Raw genomic sequence first — 24,673 nt, forward strand, 5'->3', positions numbered from 1 at the left:
GTAAATTGAAGTAATAGTTTTCTGTGTGATTACCAGCCTGTCACATCATTGAGGAGGAATTTGCGTCTGTTCGTTGAGGTTTGTGGGTATTCATTTAGGCACAGCCCTTTTAAGGACCCACCATAGCATATCAGTTAGGGCTGAACCATTGCAACACCTTAAGCCATTCTTTTGTAGATTTGCTGCTATGCTTGAGATCAGTCTAGTATTGCATGAGGCAAACTTTGGCTGTCAGACAGACAGCCTCACATTTATCTCTAGAATACATACGTACGTACAGAAATTCATGGTCACCTCAATGACTGCAAGGTATCCATGCGCTGTGGATGCAACACAAACCCACCACTTGCCCACCACTGTGCTGGTAGAATTATGACTTGCTCTGTATTATGGCCCTAAAACCTAATATGAATTTATCAAATATGCATTTCCCCCCCAGTACATTTAAAATAAATAACTAAATTATATTTTTCACCATTTTTTTTTGCAGTGTGACAATTTGAGTTGCATAATCTTGCACTAGGCTTGTAAATTAAACATTGATTTTCTTTATGCGTTAAACCTTTGTTGTTGATGTTGTAATGTCCGAAAAAAATACATGATAAAAAATATTGCACTACTAATATAGAAGCTATTAATTTGAGCCTGCCAATTCTATCAAGTGTCCAGCTATGTAAATTCCAGCCTGCCTTTTACCAAACCATGCAGTCAGCTTGTTCTGTACTGCTATCAGCATCCAGTATAACAAAGGTTACCAACACTTTAATATTAATCCCAATCTGGGCCACTGAATCACGTCACTAATCATGCCGTTCATTTAACCCACCTACCTCCACTGCTGCCTTAGTTAAAACATGCACGAAATGTAAATAAAAGGTTAAATTCCCGAGCTGCACGGCTATCAGTGAGGCTGCTTTAAATACTTCTTTATAAGGTAGTTTGCCCTCAAATCCATAAAAACGGTTTGATACACGGGCAGAGACGTCACCAAGGAAGCTTCCCTTCGACATAGCGAGCCAGTGCGCATGCGTGGAACATTCGATCACTGGCTGTGTAGCTAACGGCTAAGCTACGGATCCAGCCGACATGGAGAGGAAAGGTAAATCTTCACGCGACACGTTGCACGCTGTGTGACTGGTGTAACACATTGTGTGTGCGGTTTGCCGTTACAGTCGATGTTGTCGTGCAGTGACAAATATAAAAACATTATTTTTCGCCGAGCAGCATACATTGTGATACGTGGTTTAATTGAACGCGTCTATCGCGCACTGAGCTGGAGCGCTAGCCCTCTAGACGTTAGCTTTAGCTTCAATAGGACATGTCAGGATTAGCTCGATACATTTAGCTCTCCAGCTCCTTCCATTTTAAACACAGCCCGTAACACCGGCCACGGTAACCGTGCATTCATGTATGAGTCCATAATTAGCCGCTGTAGTGGCTGAAATCACTTCACGCCACATTACCGTGTTTGAGACGAGCGTTGCCTAGGTGGGAAGCTCAGTGATGTAACTTAACGTTGGATGGGTTCTGGCAAATCGACACATGCACTGACACTGATTTTAGATACTGTTAGGTGCAAACATGACCCAACACGGTGCATATGAACGTTGGAGTCAGGTAATTGTTTATTTCAGATGGCTTCGTTTGTTTTGTCTTGAGTGTCAGCTGGAAATCAAGAAGGCAAACAGACAATGGTTTTTCTATTCTTTTTTTGTTGTTGCAGTGCTGGCACTCCAGGCGAGGAAGAAGAGGGTGAAAGCAAAGAAAACCAACAAAAAGTGAGTCACTGCTGCATTTAAATGTCATTCCCTCTTATGTGTGTCCCGTTTTTTCAGGACACCCGCACATAAACAAGTATTTTGTCAGCTGTACTCAATCAAAGCAGGTTGTTTGTTGCACTTTGGTGTATTTTCTGCTGTTCTGACATTGGAGAAGCTGTTAGAAAGGCCTTTGACTGCTTGTTTGCACTTAAACTTTGTTTTGGTCTGCACACGCCACAGCTTTTTATTTTTGCTCTAACCTTAACACGGTTTACAATGCTTTAGTAAAAAAACAAAAAACACAAGTGTTGGGTGCTCCGTAAGCCATACCTGGAATATAATACTTAAACGCTGTGATCACCTGAAAATATTTCTGAATGATTAGTTGCTGTAAATAGGGCTGTCAAGCGTTGATCTCCAGTACCGATTGTTTTGGTGTGCCCAACAATCTACTAATCATGCCTGCACCAGTGGCATCCTCCAGAGCGTTACATAACAGCCAGTGCTATATTTAAAACAAGAGAATGAAGAAGCCCACATCAGCCCACCGAAGCATGGTGTTTAACTGAAAACAGCACCATTGAGGTTACTCTCCTCCTGACAGCGTTATCTTCATGGCTCATACTTGAATGGTTTATTAGCCGTAAGAATCATGTGATACCAAGAAACTAAATGCAACTTAAAGCAGAGCAGTTGCATTCTGCAGTAATCCTAGCACAATAAGCACTGCATGTATAGACGAACAAAACAACCTCAGAGGATATAATGGAGTGGACTGGTTAATGTTTTGAAGTGCTGTGAGAGTCTGAAGGAAAATGTGCATCAGACATTTGTCCTCACACCCAAAAGGATGAGACCCATTAAAACGAGGTGCACACACCCAATATTAAAGCTTTTTATAATGAAAGGATGACTAACTGAGACTGGCTCTGCATTCAAATATGCTTCGTCTGCTTTCTCTCTTTGTGAATGAAAATGCACGAGTGAGTATGTAATTTAGACGATGTATTTATTTGCATTTTGAAGGGAATTTGAAAAGCCATGCATTTACCTCTCAAGATGCAAAAAATGTTTTAAAATGTGTTAATAATGCAGCAATGTAACTGTTAAAGCAGACAACACGAGAACTGTACAGATAATCAGTATTAAATTACTGCCTTGTTTTTACCAGCTTTATGATTTAAAATACTTAAAATATAATGAATGCGTTTCAGATTCAAAGCTTGATTAGAAAGTCAAGATTCATATCAAGTAATTATTTGAATCGGTTTATTTTGTCATCCTTGGACAAACATGCACCGCTTCAGCTGACCATGTCAGGCACAAAGAAGTAGGTTGCAGGATTATGTAGAAAACCAGCAGCTCATTTGTGAAACACTGCAGCCCAGTTGAAGGAATTTAGTTGAATGTGATCTCTGCTCTCTTGGCTCCAGTAGAGATGAGCAGGCTTAATCTGCTCTGTAGAGGAAGTAACATCAGGCTGTTTGGCTTTCAAGTAAATATTAGGAACCGAATTACTGGCAAAGCCAGAATGTATGCGGTGACACATATAAACATGGAAAGAATATGTTCTGTTATTTAGGGCTTGCAGAGCCATGGAAAAAAATATACAGAAATATGTTTCAAATATGCATTTAGAAAAAAACTGGTTGTCCTGTTTTCCATTATGTTGGGTTTGATCAATCTGTCGCTGGAGTTTTAGTCAAAATGAAAGTCTGCACACAGTGATTTATATTTGAAAAATGTAATATGCACAGACGTTTCATTTGTCTGACAGCTTGACACAATGACCATATAACTCATTTAGTAATTTTGGAACATAATTTGCTTGCAGGCTTGTACTTCTGCTCGTAATGTAGCCACAGTTTTCTGTCCCCTTATTCTGGAAACTTCTCAGTATTCAGTCTGATTCAGCAAGGTTGATGTTGTCTTTCATAATGCGGACACACACACACACACATACATTAGGCCTGCAGTAAAATAAATGAAACAAACATATGGTGACAGTAGAATTGCTAAGCTGAGTGCAGCACGCGTTTCCTTAAATGCTTTCTTTAATTTAGTTGTGTGATATTCCTTGGCAGAAGGCGTGTCAGTGTGTTATTGTGGTAGGGTTGTTTTGATAGGCCAACTTCTTGTTTTGGTTTAAACTATGGTTAAAAGCAGATGTTCAAATCCAGTTAAAAAAAAATTGTTGACAGCGATTTAGATGGTATTTGTTTACATTTTCTGCTTGCAGTTTGTCACTGTGCCAGCGCTCGGTTACACATTTAGGCGTCTTTATTAATATAATAACTGTTTGTGAATATTTTAATAGTTAAATATTGCTTAGATAGCTGCAAGATTTGTTTGAAACAAAGTTTTAGACACACCTTGCTATTTTGTTAAAACTAATTAAACTTGGTTGGAACAGTCGCTCATTAATCTTTCTTTAATGATAACAAGGTCAAAGCAAGAAACTGGAGGCAATTACACTGAAACTTGTGGTTTAATTTCAAGGGGACATGATCCAAATTAACAGCCTGCTATGACTTTAATGGACTTTTATCTGCTACTGCTCTATTGTTTTGCCTTGCAAATATTTGCCTTTTAATGTGGGTTTATGTTTGGTTAAGTGTAACTGTCAAACTACTGTAATACTTCAAAACTGTTTTATTTATTTATGGTCAAAAATGGTCATATGTCAAAACATTGCATGCCAAAAATACTCACTCTGCCATTGAATTCTGGTGTTCCAGTCATGTCCATAGATGTATAAAATAAGGCACCTGCAGACTGTCTATAAAACTTTGTGAAACAGTGGCTCACTCTCAGGAACTCAGTGAAATCCAGCATCAGGGCTTGCAAAATTTCAAAATCTCTGGTAGCCCTTCGGGCAGACACTCTTCAGTTTTTGGTAGCCCAAAATAAATTTAAGTAGCCTGAAAAAAAAGAGAGGACAATTTTTTGATTGACTTAAAAAATTGTTAAAACACAAATTACAACAACTGTAAAAAAAAAAAATAAAAAAATACAATCATCAACTCAAATATTTGGTCCTAATTGAACAGAAATTTCTATGAACTTGTAAGAACTGTGTAGAACATGAATCAGTCTGTATCAGATCCTGAATCTGACATTTCCACTGAAGTCACGGGTAAGAGGTAAGTGGAACCAAGATCTAGGCCATTTGCTTTGTTTGCAAAGGCTGCTAAATTTTGCCAAAGGTAGTTCACTCTTTGCAACATCACGCTGTTCTAAACAGCTTTTTCTTCTGGGTTTCTTCTGGACTTCTTGTTGTACTTGGTTTATTTTTAGTAGTTTTTTTGCAATTGGTGTTTGTTCTGGGAAAGATACTGCAGACTTAGCAATAATGCATTTCTTGCATTTCTAATGGGGTCTTTCTTAAAATTACTGGTCCCAGTTACAAAGGTGCTTGTCAACTCAGAAATCGAGGGAAACTCAAGACACACCCGGCAGAACATTATGTTATTTAGCTCGTCATATTCCAGCCACAGAAATTCTTTTGTCCATGAAACCAAAAAAAGCTGCGCCTTTGTTTTTGCCTCATAGTCTGATTTGTCATAACCTTTCCGTTTTGTGGTCGGCTTTTCTTTGGCTGTCCCTTCTTCACCCTGACCTGTCTTATTTGGCTCTGCAGAACTAAAATACCTGCGTAAATCCATCTGCTTTTACACAGGCACTTGCATAATGATCAGCGATTCTCTGCGCAATCAACCTGCATCACATGTTTAAGCTTGCTGCGGGAGATTTCACTTGTCACGTTTGAATAGTAAGCTAATGAGTGATAAGACGATGTCAGAGGAATTGGTGCGCAATTAATCTGTCACTCACCAGTCAGTAGCTGCCGCTCTCTATTCACAGTTTGCGCCATCGCAAAGTGAAAGTGAAGCAAAAAACAAGCGGAAATTCAAACGCGATTTCAATATGTCACATACTGACAGCTACGTTTGTGAAAGAATGCAAAAGCATTGACATATTTTTTTCTTCCTATGACAGGCTGACGGGCAGGGCTGAGATGGATTTTGGTAGCCCGATCAGAAAAATCGCTAGCCCGATTTTGCGAGCCCTGAGCGTGGTACCATGATAGGATGCCATCTGTGCAGCAAGTCCAGTTGTGAAATTTCTTCATTACTAAATATTCCAACTTCACGTGGCCTTCAGATTAGCTCAAGAAGAGTTTACAGAGAGCGTCATGGACTGGGTTTCCAGGAGCGAGCAGTTGCATCCAAGCCTCATGTCACCAAGTACAGTCCAGTGCATCAGATACAGTGGTGTAAAGCACGCTGCCACTGAACTTTAGAGGAGTGGAGTTCTTTGGAGTGAAGACTCATGCTGTTCTCTCTGTCTGGTAATCTGATGGATGAGTCTGGGTTTGGTAGTAGCCAGAGAAACAGAACTTATCTGACTGCATTGTGCCAAGTATAAAGTTGGGGAAGGAATTATGGTGTGACGTTGTTTTTTCAAAACTTGAGCTCTGCCATTCAGTTTCAGTGAAAGGAACTCTTATAGCCCTTTTTCACTAGTACCTGCATGATTTGACTCTGTTTCTGCCATTTTCAATTACAATCAGTTACCGCTTAACATGCATGGAGTATTTGTATGCGACATGAACACCACAACAATGGAAGAGCATAGACCTGTTGCTCAGAGTACAACTTTTTGCCAATCTCGAGGGACCACAGTGGGAGTTTTTTTCTTCTTTTCTTTCCATTTTCCTCGTTGCCAGGTTTCAAAAATTAGCAGGTACTAAAATGCCTATTACCATGGTACTACCACCTAATGGAAAACTCTAAAAACTGTGTCGAGCCGGCCCAAGTAGGTACAAGTGGGAAAACTGTTATTAATGCTTCAGCATACCAAGACAGTGGGAACAGTTTGGGGATTCCTTCCTATTCCAACACCAGTGCACAAAGCAAGGTCCATGTCACCTCATGAGGAGTCCTCACCTAAACCCAAGTTAATTCATAGTTTCTTCATATTACACATATGCATTCTTTATTTTTATTTTTTTTAAAGAGGTAGTTGTGGGTTAATTGAAGTCTGCAATGAAAGATGACATATTACCCTGGAGTAAAGTTTTATTTGTTGTTGACATTTCACATTTTCACAGTGATTGAAATGTGACTGTGGATGCTTACAGTTATAACCCTCCTTTATGATAGATTTATAAAACAGTTGTCTATTTGTAGCTTTACACATACACCAAATGTGCACCAATTATTTATTTTTTGCGGTCAGCCCTGGTGTCATCTGTTTAAGAACGAGTGGTTCTTGTCATGTTTGATTATTTTGTGTGAGAGGCTTTTTAATAAATGCTGTGTTATCTGGGTTATGTTTATACAACAAAAAATTTGGCTGATAAGCAAGTTCTTCCTGTCTCTAGTTAGCCGTTTATACAGGACGTGATTTTGAAACGTCTATGTCCGTCACTGTGACTGATCATCCAGAGCAGGCACACTCTATGTTGGTGCTTAGCTAACATGATTATGTTGTTCAGTAAAGTATTAGTGTTAGAGTGAATTACTCAGTTGCTAATGCTAGCTAGTTAATGCCACTTACTTTTCAGCCAATTAAGGTCAGATCCCAGGAGAGGCAGGAGAACGTTCCCACTGCTTTGTAATGCATCTGTTTAAGTTAAACTCTACAGCTGTTCACCATTTCTGCAGTGCTGAGCAGTTTTTGGAAGTAAAAGGTTGAGCTTTGATTCTTTTCTGCTATGTAGAAGAGTCGAACTCATCGGTTATCAATGAGCTGCAGTCTTGTTCAGTTAGTCTCATCCGCATGTCCTGTAATAAAATCCTCTCATCCTGGGCACGCCTTATTGTTGAGCTAATATTTGATAAATGGACGGTAAATGCATCAGAACTCTGCTCCATCGATGTCTTTCATAATTGTTGTTGTCCCATCAGGCAGCCAGCCAATCCCAGAGCTCGACAGCATCCTCAGGCTGAAGCCTCCCCTCAGGAACCTGAGGAACCTGAAGAGATCCTTGGCTCTGATGATGAAGAGCAGGAGGACCCCAATGACTACTGCAAAGGTGGGTTCCTCTTTACGTTTTGCATTCAAAGGCACACTATATTGCACTGTATTTGATTAACTACTACAAGTTTTTGTTGTTTGTTTGGTTTTTCCCCCAGTAGAAAAATGATACCAGAGTATTAGCGAGTCACACCTTAGTTTAAACAGATAAATCAATATTTGATTTGACTGTTTCAATAAATGGTGTCGCTTCGGTTAGTTGTGACCTGTTATTACAGTGAATGTAAATGCACTGACTGTTCTGTATACATACATACATGCTCACCTCTTTATTTATCTAAGCAGCTTGAATTTCTTATCTTTTAGGTGGCTACCACCATGTGAAAGTAGGAGACCTTTATAATGGAAAATACCATGTAATTCGGAAGCTCGGCTGGGGACACTTCTCCACCGTGTGGCTCGCCTGGGATATTCAGTATGAGAAAAACTTAACTGCATATTTGTAATTCATGTTTTGTTTTTGAGACTTGACATTGGATTCCAGATGCAGCAGCAGCTGGCTCAGAGACTGTTTACTTTGCTTCCTTTTAGTGAACATTACATTCTGTGGTTGCAGGGTAAAGAGGTTTGTTGCAATGAAGGTGGTGAAGAGTGCGGAGCACTACACAGAAACAGCACTGGATGAGATAAAACTGCTCAGATCTGTGAGTATCAGATTTAATTGCATAGAGTAGGTTTTGATGAAATATGTAATCAGTAAGCGCAGGAAGTGTTCACTAATTAGTTGTGGGGATATCTGGAGATGCATCAGAGTGTACAGCAACGTGGTGCAAGGACAGCAGGGTATTGCTTACACTACAGCTTTTACACACACACACATATAATTTTTTTTTCTCGTCGTCTGTAGGTAAGAAACTCTGACACGAATGATCCCAACCGAGAGATGGTAGTCCAGCTTCTAGATGACTTCAAGATCTCTGGCGTCAATGGAACTCGTATCCTTCACAGGCAGATATAACAGATGTTCCCTGGTTTTTATTATTAGTCACATTTGATTTGTCAAATTACCTCCTGCTGGGAGGGGGAAAAGACCCCAAAACAACAACTTCAGTTTTATTAGAAATGGTTTTTTTTTGTTTGTTTTTTTTGGTTGTACAGAACTTTCTTTCCCTTCGTGTCCATGTCGGCTAAAAAGCCGTATGCAAGTAAAAAAGTAAACAACAGGTGAGGGTGTGACAAATGGAATCTTATGTGTCCCAAACAGACCTCCACCCCCTTCACAACACTTTAGTTGGGTAAGATCCCCTGAATGCCTGAGAGATTGCTGTAGCTGTAACACGAGAGCCTCTAACAAAAGCGTATGGGTTGCACATCTACGTGTCCTGTCTTCAGCATAAGCAATGCCACTCCTCACTTAGGCAGTTGTTTTTTCCTTTGTTTGTTTTCAATTTTGCTTTACCGCTATTACTTTGCCATCTTAACTGCTCCAATCTTCAGACGTCTGCATGGTGTTTGAGGTGTTAGGACATCACTTATTGAAATGGATAATAAAATCAAACTACCAAGGACTGCCCCTGGCTTGTGTGAAGAGCATCATACGACAGGTAAAGTGAGACCCACAGGCACACCTTTTGAATGCCTATGACTCATCATTAAGGCTCAGTAGTTCACAAGAGTTGTGTAGCCTGCAGGCTGCACGATGAATGGAAAACAGGGTAGAAGAACTTTACATATTAACAGTAAGCTGCTTAACAAAACAGATGGGGAGTGAGGCAAAACTGAGGGGGCTTTTTTTCATGGTTAAACAAATAACTAATTCAGCAGTTAATTGCACAGCTCATCTGTGGATTAGTGTTGTTTATTCCACAGCTTTTTATTCAATGTCCTGTGAAAAACAGCAAATGTTCCTTTTATTAAAATTTTCTTAGATCGTTAAGAGTTTGTGTTCTCTTAAAGGGACCCTTTTATGCTTTCTCTTTATGTTCTGTTATATGCTGTGTTTGTTACATGGATGAATTTTCAATAAGCACCACTAAGGTTTAAAATAGTGATAGTATCATTGTGTATTAACTACAAACCAAACACTCTGGCTTCAGACTGCCCTAGGGATTCTTTTTAATACTTCCTAGTCTTGGCTCCTTTGCTTTAAAGGGAGAAGAGCTAAAATATTGTGTTTCAGAGAGGATAAACTGAGGGACTGCAGCAAAGCCAAATGCGATTAATAAGGATTATTTATGAACTCTGAATTGTGCAAAGCTAGTATATTTGTTTCCAAGAAAAGAAAAACCTGAAAATTGACGCAATATGTTTTTTCTTTTTAAAGTTTCCTTAAGTTTAGTTGGTAAAGGTTTTTTGTCCAAGTCAGTCTGATTGGTTAATTTGATCTACACAATCAGATAACCATTTTCCATTAATGTATTTTTTTTTTTTAAGGTTCTCCAAGGTCTGGACTACCTGCACACAAAGTGTCATATTATCCACACGGACATCAAGCCGGAGAACATCCTGATGAGCGTAGATGAGCCTTACGTACGGAGGCTTGCAGCTGAGGCCACAGAGTGGCAGAAGGCTGGGGCGCCTCCTCCCTCTGGTTCAGCGAGTATGAGATGTGCATGCACACTCACTTTTATATCTGCATTCATAGGTTTAGTACAGGTTTTTACTTATCTCGTGTTCTCTTTACAGTAAGCACAGCGCCAGTTCCAAAACAGGTACAAGACTTGTTTTGTTTTTTTTACTCTCTGCTTAGATATTAGCCTCATATGTTTTTAGGTTTTGTTTTGTTTTTTTAGTTTACTTTTAAATCAGTCCTACAAATGTGCAAACCTTTCCTTTGTTTTTGTCTTTGACAGACAGTAAAAATGTCCAAGAACAAGAAGAAGAAGTTAAAAAAGAAGCAGAAGCGGCAGGCGGAGCTGTTGGAGAAGTGCATCTTGGACCTTGAGAAAATGGAAAAGACCACAGAGATACGAGAGGATGATGAAGATGAAGACGACCCACAGACTGAAAAGGGACGAGCCTGCGCGCCTCTCAGACAGGTGTCTTTTGCGGAGATAGGAAACGAGGAAACAGATGGTAGGAAGCTAACATCAGAGAAGTAATGTGTTCTGCAATATTTGCAAAGCAGCCAAAAAATCTGATATGAATCAACTGAAAATCCATTTTCTGCTACTTTCAGGGAGCACTTTGAATGCAGATCACATGAGGGTGGGACCAGAGGAACTGTCTGAAATGAACTGTAATGGCCATGTGGAGGAGAGTGACTTCCAGCATAGCGATGAAGACCAACATAATGGCAATGCAGAGTGCACAGAACAGTGTGCCTCTCCAGAGGATCAACACGTGGAGTCTCCTCTCCACTCCATGTACAACGGTGTCGAGTCTACAGATTTCAATGAGGTGTACACAGAGACTAAAGGAACTGGGGCTCGTAGCCGTGGAGTTACTGAGAAACGCTTTTCTGCCGGGCTGGAGGACGGCGAGCTGGAACAAGGCATTTTAGAAGAAGATGGTGAGGATGGGTCCAACTGTCACTATAGAAACCAGGAAGATGCAAGAAATGGTCAGTGAACCGAAATCGATTGGTTTGGGTTTTTAGATGCTGTTTGCTGTAGCTGAGCTGCTAAATTTAACAAAAACCATGTGAACTTTGAAATACTTATGATTATACTTATCATTTATTCAGTGTTTATCCCATTGTTTTATTCAATGTCGCTGCTTCTCTCTGTGCTTTATAAAGATAAGCTGACAGCAGGATCCCTGCTAGTTAACCCACTTGAGCCACTCAATGCAGACAAGATCAAGGTCAAGATTGCAGATTTGGGAAATGCCTGCTGGGTGGTGAGTAGCCTGCTAATGACCACAGGGATTTCCTCATAAGAGATGAAACGGTACAGCCAGGGACACATCGAGTGTCATCTAGCTACTGAAAGTAATGTTTCGGTATTCCTGCTTTTTATGGTTTTAAATGAGAAATCATTTACCAGATGGGAGTGTGATGCAGATTTCAAATAGAGCATAGTCCATTTATAATTTCAATAATTTTTATTCTCATGTAAAATATTTCTGTTTTTCAGTGTGTTATCGCTACACATGATGAAACCTACTTGATATACGTTTGTGTTTTCGTATTTGTCTTTTTTCCTCTCAGCACAAGCACTTTACTGAAGACATCCAGACACGACAGTACCGGTCTTTAGAAGTACTTATTGGTTCTGGATACAGCACACCAGCTGATATTTGGAGCACAGCCTGTATGGTGAGACATTTTCTCTGCATCAAACTATTTATATAGTGCCAAAAGGTGCTTAAACTCCCCCCAAAAACTGAATAGAACAAAAAAAATTATCTGAAGGAGGAAAAAAAAATTAATTGTATGTTAAAGACTCAAGTAGTGTAATGAGTCTAATCAGTGGTGGGAGGGATTTATTGAGATTTGGACAGATGGCTTCATACTGTTTTTTCCCCTCCCTGTGTTTGTATTGTCCTCAGGCCTTTGAGCTTGCCACAGGGGACTACTTGTTTGAACCACATTCTGGGGAAGATTATTCCAGAGATGAAGGTATTGTCTGGTCTTCCTGTGCATTCTGTTTTTAAAGTACAAGTTTTAATTCTAGATCATTAATTCGCAGAGCTCGATTTAGTAGATGTATTTAAATGTGTTTCACTAGTGAGTGGGACTTCTGTTTAGTGTTACTGCTACTGTTAAGAGCACCATAGTGTTGTTAAATCTTCTCTTATCAGTGTTGAACTGTTGAATTATTTAAAATGTCCAATATGCATGCAAGTCCTCACCTTCACTGGAGCTCCAGTTACAGTGCACTCTGCACAGTGTTAACATGTTAATGAGGTACTCCATTAATGAAGAATTGTAAAGTATGAGCATTCCTGTGTGTATTTCCTGTCTAGCAACTTGAGCCACTTTTTTACCGCACTGGAGATGGGGCCATCTCTTCAATTCTCTTCTCACCTTTTCCTCACCTCCTGGTTACTCATACTTTATGTTTAATCCATTTTCACCTCATGTTTTAATTGAAACTAGGGCTGTGCGATAGGACCAAAATCTCATATCCCGATATAAGAATTCTATCGTCCGATAACGATATAAATCACAAAAATGTAACATTTTCTGTCAATTCTGTGAATCTCGGGCAGCTCGTCTTGCGTGAAGTGTTTCCAGCTGCGCGTCGTGTACCTGGAGACGAGTGTTTTAACCGATGCATGAAACTATACATTTTTAGACATAAGTTGTAACAGCGCCGTTTTCTTTGAGTATTTATTACACGGCGTGCTGCGGGGAAAAGCCTGTTCTAACGTTTGAGTCTAAGGTTTATTTTTTAACACCTGGCGACTCTTTTTTACTTCTCATCTGTAAATAATCTGCTCTTTCACGTGATTCAGTTTATTTTGAAAAGTCTCAACAGGATCTTGAGCTTTATTGTGAAAGGTTTATGTGGAACATAAACAAGCGGACATACGATGCTGTTACCGTCGTTGTTGCTAACCACAACGCATAAAAACAGGCGCTTGTCCGTCCGTAGTGTGGTTATATAAAATATAAGAGAAAGAGAGAACTTTATTAATATAGCCACTACAGCGACCATCAAAATTATGAAAAAATATTGCCGTAAACAGTTTATTTTGCGACACCGCGAAACAAACGATAGCATAAAATGAAACGAGACGTTTTTATATCGTCATACGATATATATATATCGTTATATTGAACAGGCCTAATTGAAACATAAGGTGAAAATGGGATTTTGGCTTGCTGCTTAGCTCAAAGTTTCCATATTAACTTGATTCTGCTCTTGCATGTCTGCTTTGTGCTGACCTTCAACTTTGACTTTACTGGAACATCCTGCAGCTTTTTCACCTGCTGCCACATAAACCATGGCTTACTGTTCTATAAATGCTTTGTGTTTAACGTTTTATTCGATTTTTAGTAACCTTGCATCAGTCTGCTTTTTATGTTTTACTGTATAGCTTTGAGAGCTGTGCTTTAGTGCAGACTTCCCATCTTGCTTTATAGTTGTCATTTTTCTGAAATACAACAGTGAATGAGCTCCATGTGTTCAGATGTTTTCAGTAGGTTAATATAGGCTGTTGATACATGTGCTACTTAACACTAGGCTGTCATCATAATCATCATCCTTTGTTCCTAATACATTGTTCCACTTGACTGTTTGCCATCTCCTCTCCAAACTCCCTGTGACTTTCCATCTTCCTCCTCCTCCTCTTCTTCTCTGATGTGCCTCATTTCCAGACCATCTCGCTCTCATGATTGAGTTGCTCGGTAAAATCCCCCGACACTATGCTCTGAGTGGAAAATACTCACAGGAATACTTCACCAAGAGAGGTACGCCAGCACCTCTGTCTTTGGCTCACTCTGGGAAAGGTGGACAAGGAGGGTCAAGGGAGGAGGTCAACTTCAGTCAGCACAATCAAACGGTTTTGTGCAGGCCCGTCATCAAAGCAAGAAACCAATAAATGTCAGCCTCTTTGAACCACTGATCACGATTCAAGTGTTGTTCTGCCAAAGACTGCCTGGCAGAGCCTTGTACACTGCCTTTAGACATTTTGGCTAGGTGCTTGATGCTGTATTGTCCCTGCTGAGGAGATTCAGAATGACCCTTTTCCTCTGCATGGAGTCCACTGCGCAACAACAGTGTTTTTATAAATGTAATTTAATCATTTAATGAAACCAATCACAGGAGGCAAAAAGGGCAAGAACCCTTTACTTTTATACGTCAGTGTGTTCATGTCAGAATATAAACTTTAAATGTACTCAAAGTATACGTGTTTACAGAAATATGATAATTAATGTAAGATGGTTTTAATTAAGGATGTCTATAAGGAATTAACTGTCAGTAAACCTTTTAAGGTCCCTGAGTGGGAGTTGTTTTGTTGATATGTACCAAGGTTACTGCAAATGTTAAGACCTCTGTTACAGCTACGGATGAAATGACAGCGAAGTTGATGAATAATTAACACGAAGTACAAAAACATGATTTTCATTATCTGGGCCTGTCTTGTCAGTCTAGTTGTAGGGTGAATTTGTGGTGGGAATTGTTTTTGTTCTGAAAAACTTTAGTGGAAAAAACCCCAAACTGAACAATAAAAAGAGCTAAAGGTTAATGAACCTTACTGCTCTGTTTTATAACTTTCTAACTTCTGGTTTTACACCTCGTCCTCTGCCAACAGTGAGGCTGGTGTGTGTGACGTCACCCAGGCCTCTCTCTCCCTCTGCCCTCCACCCACACACCCAGAGTGGGCCTGTGACTGGGTCCACTGTCTGATGAATCTGTTTGTCTTGTCTGTCTTTTTTCTCGCAACTGTCTGCTGTATAGACCATATAGCACTGATCATTGAGCTGCTGGGGAGTGTCCCACGCAAACTCATAATGTCCGGCAAATATTCCAAGGATTTTTTCACCAAGAAAGGTAAAACGAAAGCTTTACTGTCAAGATTCGAGTGAGAGTTACTGACTGTGCTTTGGAATATTCCCTACTTGAATCCCAATTGCTGCTTATTCATACATTTGAATGTACATGTAAAAATGTCTCCAGTGGATATTACAGTTCAAAAGAACAGGCCTTCTTTAAAAAGCAATTACAAGGTAACTATTTAATCAGTCATTTGTCCGATTAAGACTGTGGCTGTATCCCAATTCAGGGTCTGCAGCCTTCAAGTACGCAGCCTCAACGATCCTCAAGGGCCTCGTACTTAAAGACCGCTAAGGCTGGAAGTGCGAGGCTTGTGAAATGGGACGGTCTAGCCTCCGTTGCGCTGCCCAGGTTGCCTAGCAACCATGATACTAACAGCTAGAAACGTTTCATAAAGCTTTGTTTGACAGAAATGAAGGAGAAAATCATTTGTTCATTTGTTTGTTTCTACATGAGCTTTGATCATTCTCTGATTAAGCTCAGCTATTGAACGGCGTATATTTTAAAGTAAAGGCTTTAAAACCAAGTTAGTACAAACGTCACTAATGTCACATAACTTTGCCGACATGTGGCCAACAGGAATGTTTTAATGTCCTTCGTTATTAAACATTTGCACATAAATAAGTGACCAAATATTCAGTACTTAAAGTTTACTCTTCGGGCGCCCCTCATCCGCCGTTTTTTTTTTTTTGGCAAAATTATCCACACCCACCGCCGCGCTATGCATTCTGGGATATGTTGGGCCACGAAGTCTACACCGCCACGTCCTTAAAATTCAGGGAAATGAAGGACGCATTTGAGGGCCGCATTTTGAGCAGCCTTTGAATTGGGACAGCCTTCGTCGCGTCGCTGTGACGTAATCGGCCTTAAAATGCGGCCTTTAAGGCTGCAGACCCTGAATTGGGATACAGCCTGTATGTGGAGTTTTGCACACATGACTGCACTTGAAGTGAAGTTTAAAATGGGGAAGTTGTTGTACTCTGTAGCGGTGTGGTTCTGATGCAGTGCTGTCTGTCTGCAGGTGATTTGAAACACATCACTAAGTTGAAGCCGTGGGGACTGCTGGAGGTGCTGATTGACAAATACGAGTGGCCCCGTGAAGAAGCAGAGTGCTTCACTGACTTCCTCCTTCCCATGCTGGAGCTTATTCCAGAGAAAAGAGCCACGGCGGCAGAGTGCTTGCGCCACCCCTGGCTCGCCCTCTAGTGGACACCTCCAGCTATCGAACCTCCCTACCCTTCCACTTCCTCCAGAGACTGCAACAGATCACTTTCCAGTTTGGGCATATCAGATGGATATTTATTTTTCTTTCTTCTTTTTTTGGTTAGATGTTTTGAATTTATGTTCTTGTTTTTGAGCTAATGCTTCTGTGTACGTTTGCTTTGAATTAGTTGGTTCTCAGTGTGATGTCAGGAATCCAGTGGATTTTTTTTTTATTACTTTGTGCTCATGTTGGCTCCAACTGCTGTGCTCCGTTCACCCTCCTAAGGAAGTCTGTCATTGTACTGCTAGTGACTCATCCTTGTTTGTTACACTCCTGCACTAAAACCTGAACAAACCAAGGATATGTAGCCTTTATTGGTCATTTTTATTCCCTAAAACTCTTTTCTCCACATCTTTTCAGTAGTGACTTAAAAAAGAAAAAGAAAAAAAAAAGCAAATCTCATTCAACATTTGAAACACGTTTTGTATTTGTAATGAAGGTTTTAGGAAGTTTCACACTGGGCTGACATGTACACTGACTTTGGGTAACTTTCATTTCATGCATTTCTTCAGGCAGGGTCACTGTTTGATTAAAGTAGGTTATGTTTAGCCATATCGATTCCGTTGTCACCTGGTATTTAGTATCCTTAGTTAATTATAATAGGGATCTTTCATTTTCATGGGAGGCTGGTATTCTCATCCACCTATTACAATTCAGGTATATAGTATTTTAAAGGTTTCAACAAGACAACATGTTAAGAAGCCCAATCTTAAGGAGAAAAAAAAAGTGAAAATAAACTGTATATATCTGTACCAAAGAGTTTGCCTTGATGTATATTACAGTTATGTACAGTTTTTAACAAATCTTATATCTTAGCTAAAATTGTTTAGCTGGGTAGCTGTGTTTTAATAAAGCGTATGGAAGGTGTGTTTGAGATCAGTTGTATGTGTGGTCAACTGTTCAATAATGTCACTGTTTTTACCATAGAAATGGTGAGATCTGATATTATGTCATGGTGTCCCAAAAAGATCATAAGTAACCTATGTTATCTGTCGAAACCTATGGGGGGAAAAACAAACTTACATTGGTGTCAGATTCAAGAACATAAACTGTGTGTGAGTTGTCGACTTACAAAGCTGTGCAACACACCATACAATAAAACAGATCTTCATACAATACATGATTTTGGTGGGCTTGTTTATTGGGTATTGTGAAATATAGTAATATAAGGAAGCACAAAATCTTATTAATCAAAACCACAGTAAACATTAGAAGGCAAGAGAGGTGAAAACCCAAAGTGCATCATCGTATTTCACACTGGCTCTGAAGGTCTGTGGATTCAATCAGGGGTTTTCTGTAAAAGAGAAACAAAAGAAAAAATTATGTTTGTGGACACCACGGCTGAAATGGTTTGACCATTTGCAGAGAAGCGACTGGATATGTTGGACGCGGGATGTTGAACATGGATCTACCAGGCAGGAGGTAAAGGGGAAGAGCACACAGAAAATTAATCAATGTAGCAGAGGAGGATATGGAGAGAGTTGGTGTAACAGAGAAGAAAGCTAGGGATCAGGTGAGGTGGAGGAAAATGATTTTCTGTGGGTAAGCCCTAAAGGGAGCAGATTTAACAAGAAAAAGATTTAATGGACTTCAGCCACTGGGCAAATTATGGCAACAAATAACTAAAACTGCTCATTTGATAAAGTTTATGGATAAAACTTTTTAACCTAATTACTAATTTGTTGAAGGCCAACTTGAATAACTGAGCGAGTGCCAGAAGCTGTAGCAGTTTGCAGATCTGGAGCAACTGGGTGTTTAACAAAGAGAAAAGATATCTACAAGGAATTGTTGCTTTACAAGACCAATGTGATGGTGTGACCTACATGCACTGCTCAGAGAAACTACAAATAATCCCAAGAGCTATATCTCAGATTCTACAGGCCTAAGTTAGCAAGCTAAATGTTAAAGTTCATGACAGTACATTTAAGAAAGGATCGTCAGAAGCAAGCCTGTGCTCTCTAAAAAGAACATGGCAGCACAACTTAGCTTCGAAAAGTTGCATCTGAACTAATCACAAGACGTCTGGCACAATGTCCTGTCTACAGATTAGACCAAAGTGAAGATATTTGGTGGTTCATAAAAACCCAAACATGGCATGTCTGCACAAACACCTCATACCAACTGTAAAGCACGGCGGTGGATCTGTCTGACAGCTGAAGCTTGGCCGAAAATGGGTCATTCAACGTGACAAGAATCCCAAGCACAGCAGCAAATCTACAAGAAAACAGCTGTAATGGCAAACTGAAAGTCCGGACCTCAACCTGACTCAAATACTGTGGTGGGATTTCTTGAGATGTGTACAATTAAATGGCTGCAATGAACTGAAGTGCAATTTTCGTAAACAAGAGTGGGTCAAAATTCCTCCACAGACACATGAGAGACTCATATAGTCAAACTGAAAACAACTTCAAGTAATTCTGCTAAAGGTGCTTCTACAAGATACTGAAACATGGGGTGCACTTAGTTTTTCACGGGCCTGCAAAGAGTCCTGTGGTAACTTTCTTTTTCACACGACTGTATATAAAAAACTGCAGAAAAATCTCCAATCTTGGATACGTTTCTTAAGGTGAAGCAATTTTTTCTAATGATAGCTCAAGCCTTAACAGAGAGCAGGCATGCACAACAGCAGGACCTTGTAGCAAGCCAGTCTGAAAGGAATGTGGCTGTTTTATATGTCACACATTATACTTGTGCTATGCCAGCTATGACACATTCAAATATTTGTTTCTATACCCAGCATTCAGTCTGCATACCACCCCACAGCCCTCACCTGCTCCCTCCAGCTCAAAGTCATCTGGCAGAAGTTTGTCCTGCCGGTTGCCGAGTGTGAAGGACAGCAATGCCAGGAGCATGGCGTCCAGAATGCTGATGATGGCCAGGATGTAGGCCCAGCGCACCGTACAGTTTCCCAGCGTGTACTTATCTGTCCTCTGGCCGCACATCCTCTTCACCTCTGGAGAGTCCCAACCATCTGGGTAAATCATGCAGCCCATCACCATCAACACACCTGCGGGGGAAGGACATGGAAATGGCAGAGCCATGTAATAATTACCTCTTGTGTGCTCTTACTTTGATAAATTATTATAATCTGGTGCTCTGGAGCCCCGAGTGCATGATAAGACATGATGTACCTCCATAAAGTGCCAAAGTTTTTATTTATTTATGGCTCAGCAAGGCAGATGATGCTCTGTGGAGCCATTTGCACGATGTACCGTTATGAAAGTTCTTAAATCTTAAATGCTGTTCTCCCCGTAACGTCTCCTCTGGGCTTCCTCAAAAGCTACTTACAGTAGAATGTGAGTTTGCAGATACATGCCCATGAAGTTTTACAGGCTTTTATCGTGGCTAGTTTTCCTGGCCCTCGTACGCTTTCAGGTGCAAATTTAGATCAGTTAACGACACGGCAACACCTGATCTTGTTACAGGTAACTGATCTGCTGTCGAAGGTGTCAGAGTCTGGGCTGAAACAGGATTCCTTATTGGCCATGGCGAAGAACAACCTGCACAACAAACGCACATCACACCTGAAACTGGAGAGGTGAGAAGTCGACCCGTGACGGGACGAGCTCATTGTTTCACACCTGACTTACAAGAGAAGCACAGGTCTCATGGCTCCTTTACAGCTGCCTCTTTAGTTTGAGTTCTGGTATTGAGGTGGTGAAATATTTGGGCTATCACTTAAGAATAGTTATAATAAAACCGATGAACTGAACTTCATCAGACTTCTATTTAAACTGGTAATTTATGGTCACAAGAACCTTTGTTGACGTTGTCATTGTCTGTTTCCGTTGTATTAACAGATCCACCAGGTGATGCATCAATATTATTCACTGTGACACTGTGACATTTTAGGATTTAATTTGAACAAAAAACGTTTATGTACTAAAGTTTGGTCTTAAAAGAGAACTACAGCCAGGTGCATAGTTTGTAGGATGAAGATGAGATGTGTACAGTTTGTCCTCTCATTTTAAATCAAAAGATCAGCATATTTGAAGAGCAGACTCTCAGCTTTAATTCAAGGGGTTTAATTTTTTCTTTTTCTTTTGCATGAACTGTTTTTTATACTCAATCCCCCATTTACAGAAACTGCCCACGAAAGTGCTTGTCAGTCAATTCTCCAATTATTTTGACAACTGACTGACAAGCACTTTCATGGCCAGGTGAGACCCGTTCCCAAATGAAGCAGACATAATGTCTGAAGCTGACTCAAAGTGTTGAATCTATATTATATAGCTTTTATTGTAATTTTAAACATAAAGACTGAAGAAGGCCATCCTTAGGCTTAAAAAAAACATCTATAATAAACAATGTATCAACAATCTGATACTTTCTTAAACTCAACAACATCAAAAGGCCTGAAAGACCTCAGACGAGAACTAAAGTGGACGATGACAGAATTATTTCCATGGTTAAGAAAAACAACTTCCCAACATCTGACCAAGTCAGGCTGTCTTTTGAGAAGGTAGGTGGGCCATTGTCAAAGTCTACCATCAAGAGCACAAACCACTGGTTACACTCAAGAACAATAAAGCCACTTGGCAGTAAGGATCCAAGTAAACATCTATAATGACTCAAAGCATACTGAAAAACCAAGCCAAGAGTTACGCAAGGCAAAGAAATGTGATATTCTTCAGCCAAATCAGTCACTGGATCACAACCCACAAAGAATGCTTTTCAGTTTCTGAAGACGAAACTGAACGCAGAGAGACCCACAAACAAGCAGCAGCTGAAGGTCAGTAAAGGTCTGGCAGAGCACCTCAAGGGAGGATTTAGTGACATCCGTGTCAGTCACTGACTACAAAGGATTTTCATCCAAGAATTAAAAAACAAAAATGCATTGGTTTGTCCATTTCATTTTTTCAGCTACGAAAAATGTTGGAATATGTTTATGAACGGCTGTAATACTTTTAATAAGCCCCTTGAATTAAAGATCAAAGTCTGCACTCTGTCACATCTGGACTGTTTAAAATCAGCTTTAAATGTCTGCTGTATTTTTCTTTTTAGCTGATCTTAGAGTTTAGTGAGTTTAGTGAGTTTAGTGAGTTTAGTGTTCGTTTTTCACTGCAAACTATAAAAAGGCAAAAGCTAAAAATTATCTTTGGTTACTGCCTAATGAATCATCGCATAGTGTTATGAACAATTACCCATACAAACAAACAAACAAACAAACAAACAAACAAACAAACAAACAAACAAACAAACAAACAAACAAACAAACAAACAAACAAAACATCTTAAAGATAAAGGTGAAACCAGTTTTATGATTACTTACACTGCTCATACTTTTTAATGTAATTCGTAATCTGTCTGTTTATAGGTGTCAAATAAACGTAGAAAAGCTAATTTATACTAATAATCTGCCAACTGCAGTTGAGTAAAGGGAACAACAACGTTACAACCAACCCTCTTCGCTTTGTCCCTCACCTGAGGCCAGCTGCATCCATGCACAGATCTTGTAGACGTTTCCAGCGTTGCAGAAGAAGAACAAACTGAAGCCGACCATGGTGCCCACAATCAGCAGCATGGAGGTCCCAACGAAGAACATGGCAGTCCTGAAGGCCGGTGAGGGGATGGAGGCGAAGTCCAGCACGCTGCCCTTGCAGATGAGCTCCGAGGTCAGCGCGTTGCCGATGCAGTAGTGAAAGAGGCCAAAGTAGCCGGCCTGCGGGGTGTTGACGCTGTCCCCGATCCAGTAGGGCTGGATGAAGACCACCATGGTGATGATGACGAAGCAGATGGTAAACACAGCCCACAGTACGCCGATGGCTCGCGAGTTCCTCACATAGTTGGTGTGGTAGATTTTGGCAGCTTCCTGCGCTGGAAGGAGGTCCATGTCCGCGAAAAGTTTGTGTCGGCCTTTTGAAAGAAAGCAGCTCTGGTTTGTTTGTAGAGCTGGAAGGATAAACGCACACAGACACACACGGCTCGTTCTGTGGACTGCCTGAGTATTCAGCACCCTGGAGAGCACCAAAGCTCCCTAATTAATGACGTTTCTCTGATGTCACAGATTGACAGCTACCTGATAAGGCTTGGTGTGAAGACACAGTGTTACCCGCAAGTAACTGAAAATAATTTACTGTAAATTAACACAGCGCATTTGAATGAACTGCATTACAGGGCTGCGTGCTACAGCTAATTAATTCATTTCATGCAGGCAAGAACAGGCGAGGTTAAAATAAACAACAGTTATTATTACACAGCCAGGAAACTCATCCAGTGTTTATCCTGAACACTGCTTCAAATATTAGTATCAAGGCAATCGATTTGTCACACTATACGTTTTTATTTACATAAAGCCTGATTTTAACACTCTAATCCTTTTCTATAATTCTATTTTCTGAAAGTAAACAGCTACTTGTGTTGCCCAAAGTGCAACCACAGGTAAATATAATCAGTAAACACTCTTTTTTTTAAACTGTTACATTTTTACGGTTTTAATTTTCTACCAACTCCCCATTCCCTCAGTTTCCTTAAATGTCATAATCTGATATTTAACGAGCTTTAGAAACTCATGAATACGGAGCCAGAACGAATAAGGTTTGCTGAAATTTGCGGCTGATGCGCAGGAAGCTTCAAATAAAGGTTTACTGATATTAAATTCAATATTGTTCCAGCTGAGTCATCTTATTGGAGTTCTGCTTATCTGGAAGCGAGTGCCAGCGACAGGAACACAATAAGTATTTTATTTTGATGAATTATAATAAAAGGGGGGGGGGGGGGCAGCTTGGTTGGGTTGTGGCTTTCGATTGTCGCTGAGGATGTTGAGAGTTCAGCTGCAGTAAAGACACAAATGTGGAAACACAAGCGGATGCGCTTCAAATTTCATAGCCCACTAATTTTTGCACAAAAACAAACAAACAAAAAAAACCAGGCTTCTCTGTGAGGCTCGATGCCAAAGCGGAGATCTAATTAACGCTGATGAGTCCAGCTTTTTCTAGATAATGGTCTCTGTCACTTGGTACTTTTCCTTTTTAAAAGAAACGTCCCCTCTGTGGGCTGAAAACCCAGCTGCAGTAATATAGCACACAAGTGAACCTCATTTGCAGGCTCCCTCGCTCTCTCTTAAAAAAATCTATCACTTCCAACTAGTGGCCACATTCAGTGTGAGATAACAACTACGGCCCCAGGCTGACAGGAGCAGCCGGACAGAGCGTGCCACCATCTGTGCTCTTCACCCACTAGTCAGTGTCGGTAACAAGGTGCTTGAGGGCCTCCTCCGTGACACTGTGCCATGTGTAGTGAAGCAGCATTCAGGGATGAGTGGTTGTCCTGCCTTCCCGGGGGATCCCTGATGGCTCCCTGCAGCTCGGGATGGACACTCGGTTGGTTGAGGGTAGTGGAGAGGAAAACACCCGCTCTGCCTGAGAGACAGGCGCAAAGATGGATGATATGGAAAGTAGACATCACAGTTTAGATAAAAAAAGACCAATCAAAACCAGTCTCGGGAATAGAACCGTGGGGGATCTCTGAGCGCTGCTCTAATGAGGTGTAATCTCTTGATATATGTGACAGCCCGTGAAGGCCGTCTTGTCAAGATTTCAGGAAGCTGTCTGTATTTTCAGTGACTCATTGAAGAAGATATGTGCACAGAAAAAAAAAAAGATAGACTGTTCCAAACATGTTGCACACACATTTATCTCACACTTAAATTTTATTTATCCATCAGGGGCCAAGGCAAGGCAGCAGGTCACGAAAGGAAGCAAGTACACACATAAAAAAGCAATCCAATAATAAAACTTTTACAGCTCTAATAAAACCAAACTTTCCTCTGACGACATGTCAAAATATCAGAAGCTCATTCAGCACTTTGCATTCACTTCTTCATTTATAAAAATTCAAATAATGAAAACTTAGGGATCTGAGGTGGATAACAAATACTTTCTGAAGCCCTATAACCACAAGATATAACCATCAGCAGTAGGAAGACTGTGTTTGACTGTCTCACCATTTCCTCACCTCACTACAAACTCAAGAACACCCATCTGCAGCTTTAGAGCCGTCACCTGCTCCTGACCATGAATTAAAGCAACACTTCGCTGCCTGTTGGCTGAGGAGAATGAAGCATTGTTTGCCCAGGCTTTTCAGTCCTCTAAGTGTCTGTCACCCTTAAAGTTTTGAGCTCCTTTCATTCTCAGGGGCATGAAAAGACAAAGCAGAGGATCTTTGTCTTGGTTAAAGAATTTATCTTTGTGACTGAAAGTGATTTGGCAAATGTCTGGCAC

At 40.4% G+C, this 24,673-nt stretch overlaps 2 protein-coding genes across 5 annotated transcripts; one reads left to right on the top strand and one right to left on the bottom strand.

The window, feature by feature from the left end:
- The first annotated feature begins 1,024 nt into the window (after nucleotides 1–1,024).
- srpk1a (SRSF protein kinase 1a) lies at nucleotides 1,025–17,569 on the top strand. 4 transcript variants are annotated; one of them, XM_087833458.1, is made up of 17 exons: nucleotides 1,025–1,099; nucleotides 1,724–1,778; nucleotides 7,673–7,800; nucleotides 8,109–8,217; nucleotides 8,359–8,446; nucleotides 8,650–8,737; nucleotides 9,240–9,346; nucleotides 10,176–10,341; nucleotides 10,428–10,453; nucleotides 10,595–10,817; nucleotides 10,921–11,304; nucleotides 11,482–11,582; nucleotides 11,893–12,000; nucleotides 12,234–12,303; nucleotides 14,008–14,100; nucleotides 15,092–15,184; nucleotides 16,209–17,569. In XM_087833458.1, the coding sequence occupies exons 1-17, from the start codon at nucleotides 1,087–1,089 to the stop codon at nucleotides 16,391–16,393; spliced, it is 2,037 nt and encodes a 678-aa protein (XP_087689584.1). In that variant the 5' UTR covers nucleotides 1,025–1,086; the 3' UTR covers nucleotides 16,394–17,569. The 4 variants fall into 4 exon arrangements, with proteins under 4 accessions (XP_087689584.1, XP_087689582.1, XP_087689581.1 ...); XM_087833456.1 differs by lacking the exon at nucleotides 15,092–15,184; XM_087833455.1 differs by lacking the exon at nucleotides 14,008–14,100.
- A 165-nt stretch (nucleotides 17,570–17,734) lies between these two features.
- lhfpl5b (LHFPL tetraspan subfamily member 5b) lies at nucleotides 17,735–22,370 on the bottom strand. The gene is made up of 3 exons (XM_087833513.1): nucleotides 21,876–22,370; nucleotides 19,222–19,458; nucleotides 17,735–17,745 (listed from the first exon to the last, which is right to left on the bottom strand). Exons 1-3 carry the CDS (start codon nucleotides 22,282–22,284, stop codon nucleotides 17,735–17,737), a joined length of 657 nt encoding a protein of 218 aa, XP_087689639.1. The 5' UTR covers nucleotides 22,285–22,370.
- Nucleotides 22,371–24,673: the final 2,303 nt, after the last annotated feature.

This window comes from Neolamprologus brichardi, chromosome 20 (assembly GCF_056152115.1).
Source record: "Neolamprologus brichardi isolate AB-2024 chromosome 20, ASM5615211v1, whole genome shotgun sequence".
NCBI lineage: Eukaryota > Metazoa > Chordata > Actinopteri > Cichliformes > Cichlidae > Neolamprologus > Neolamprologus brichardi.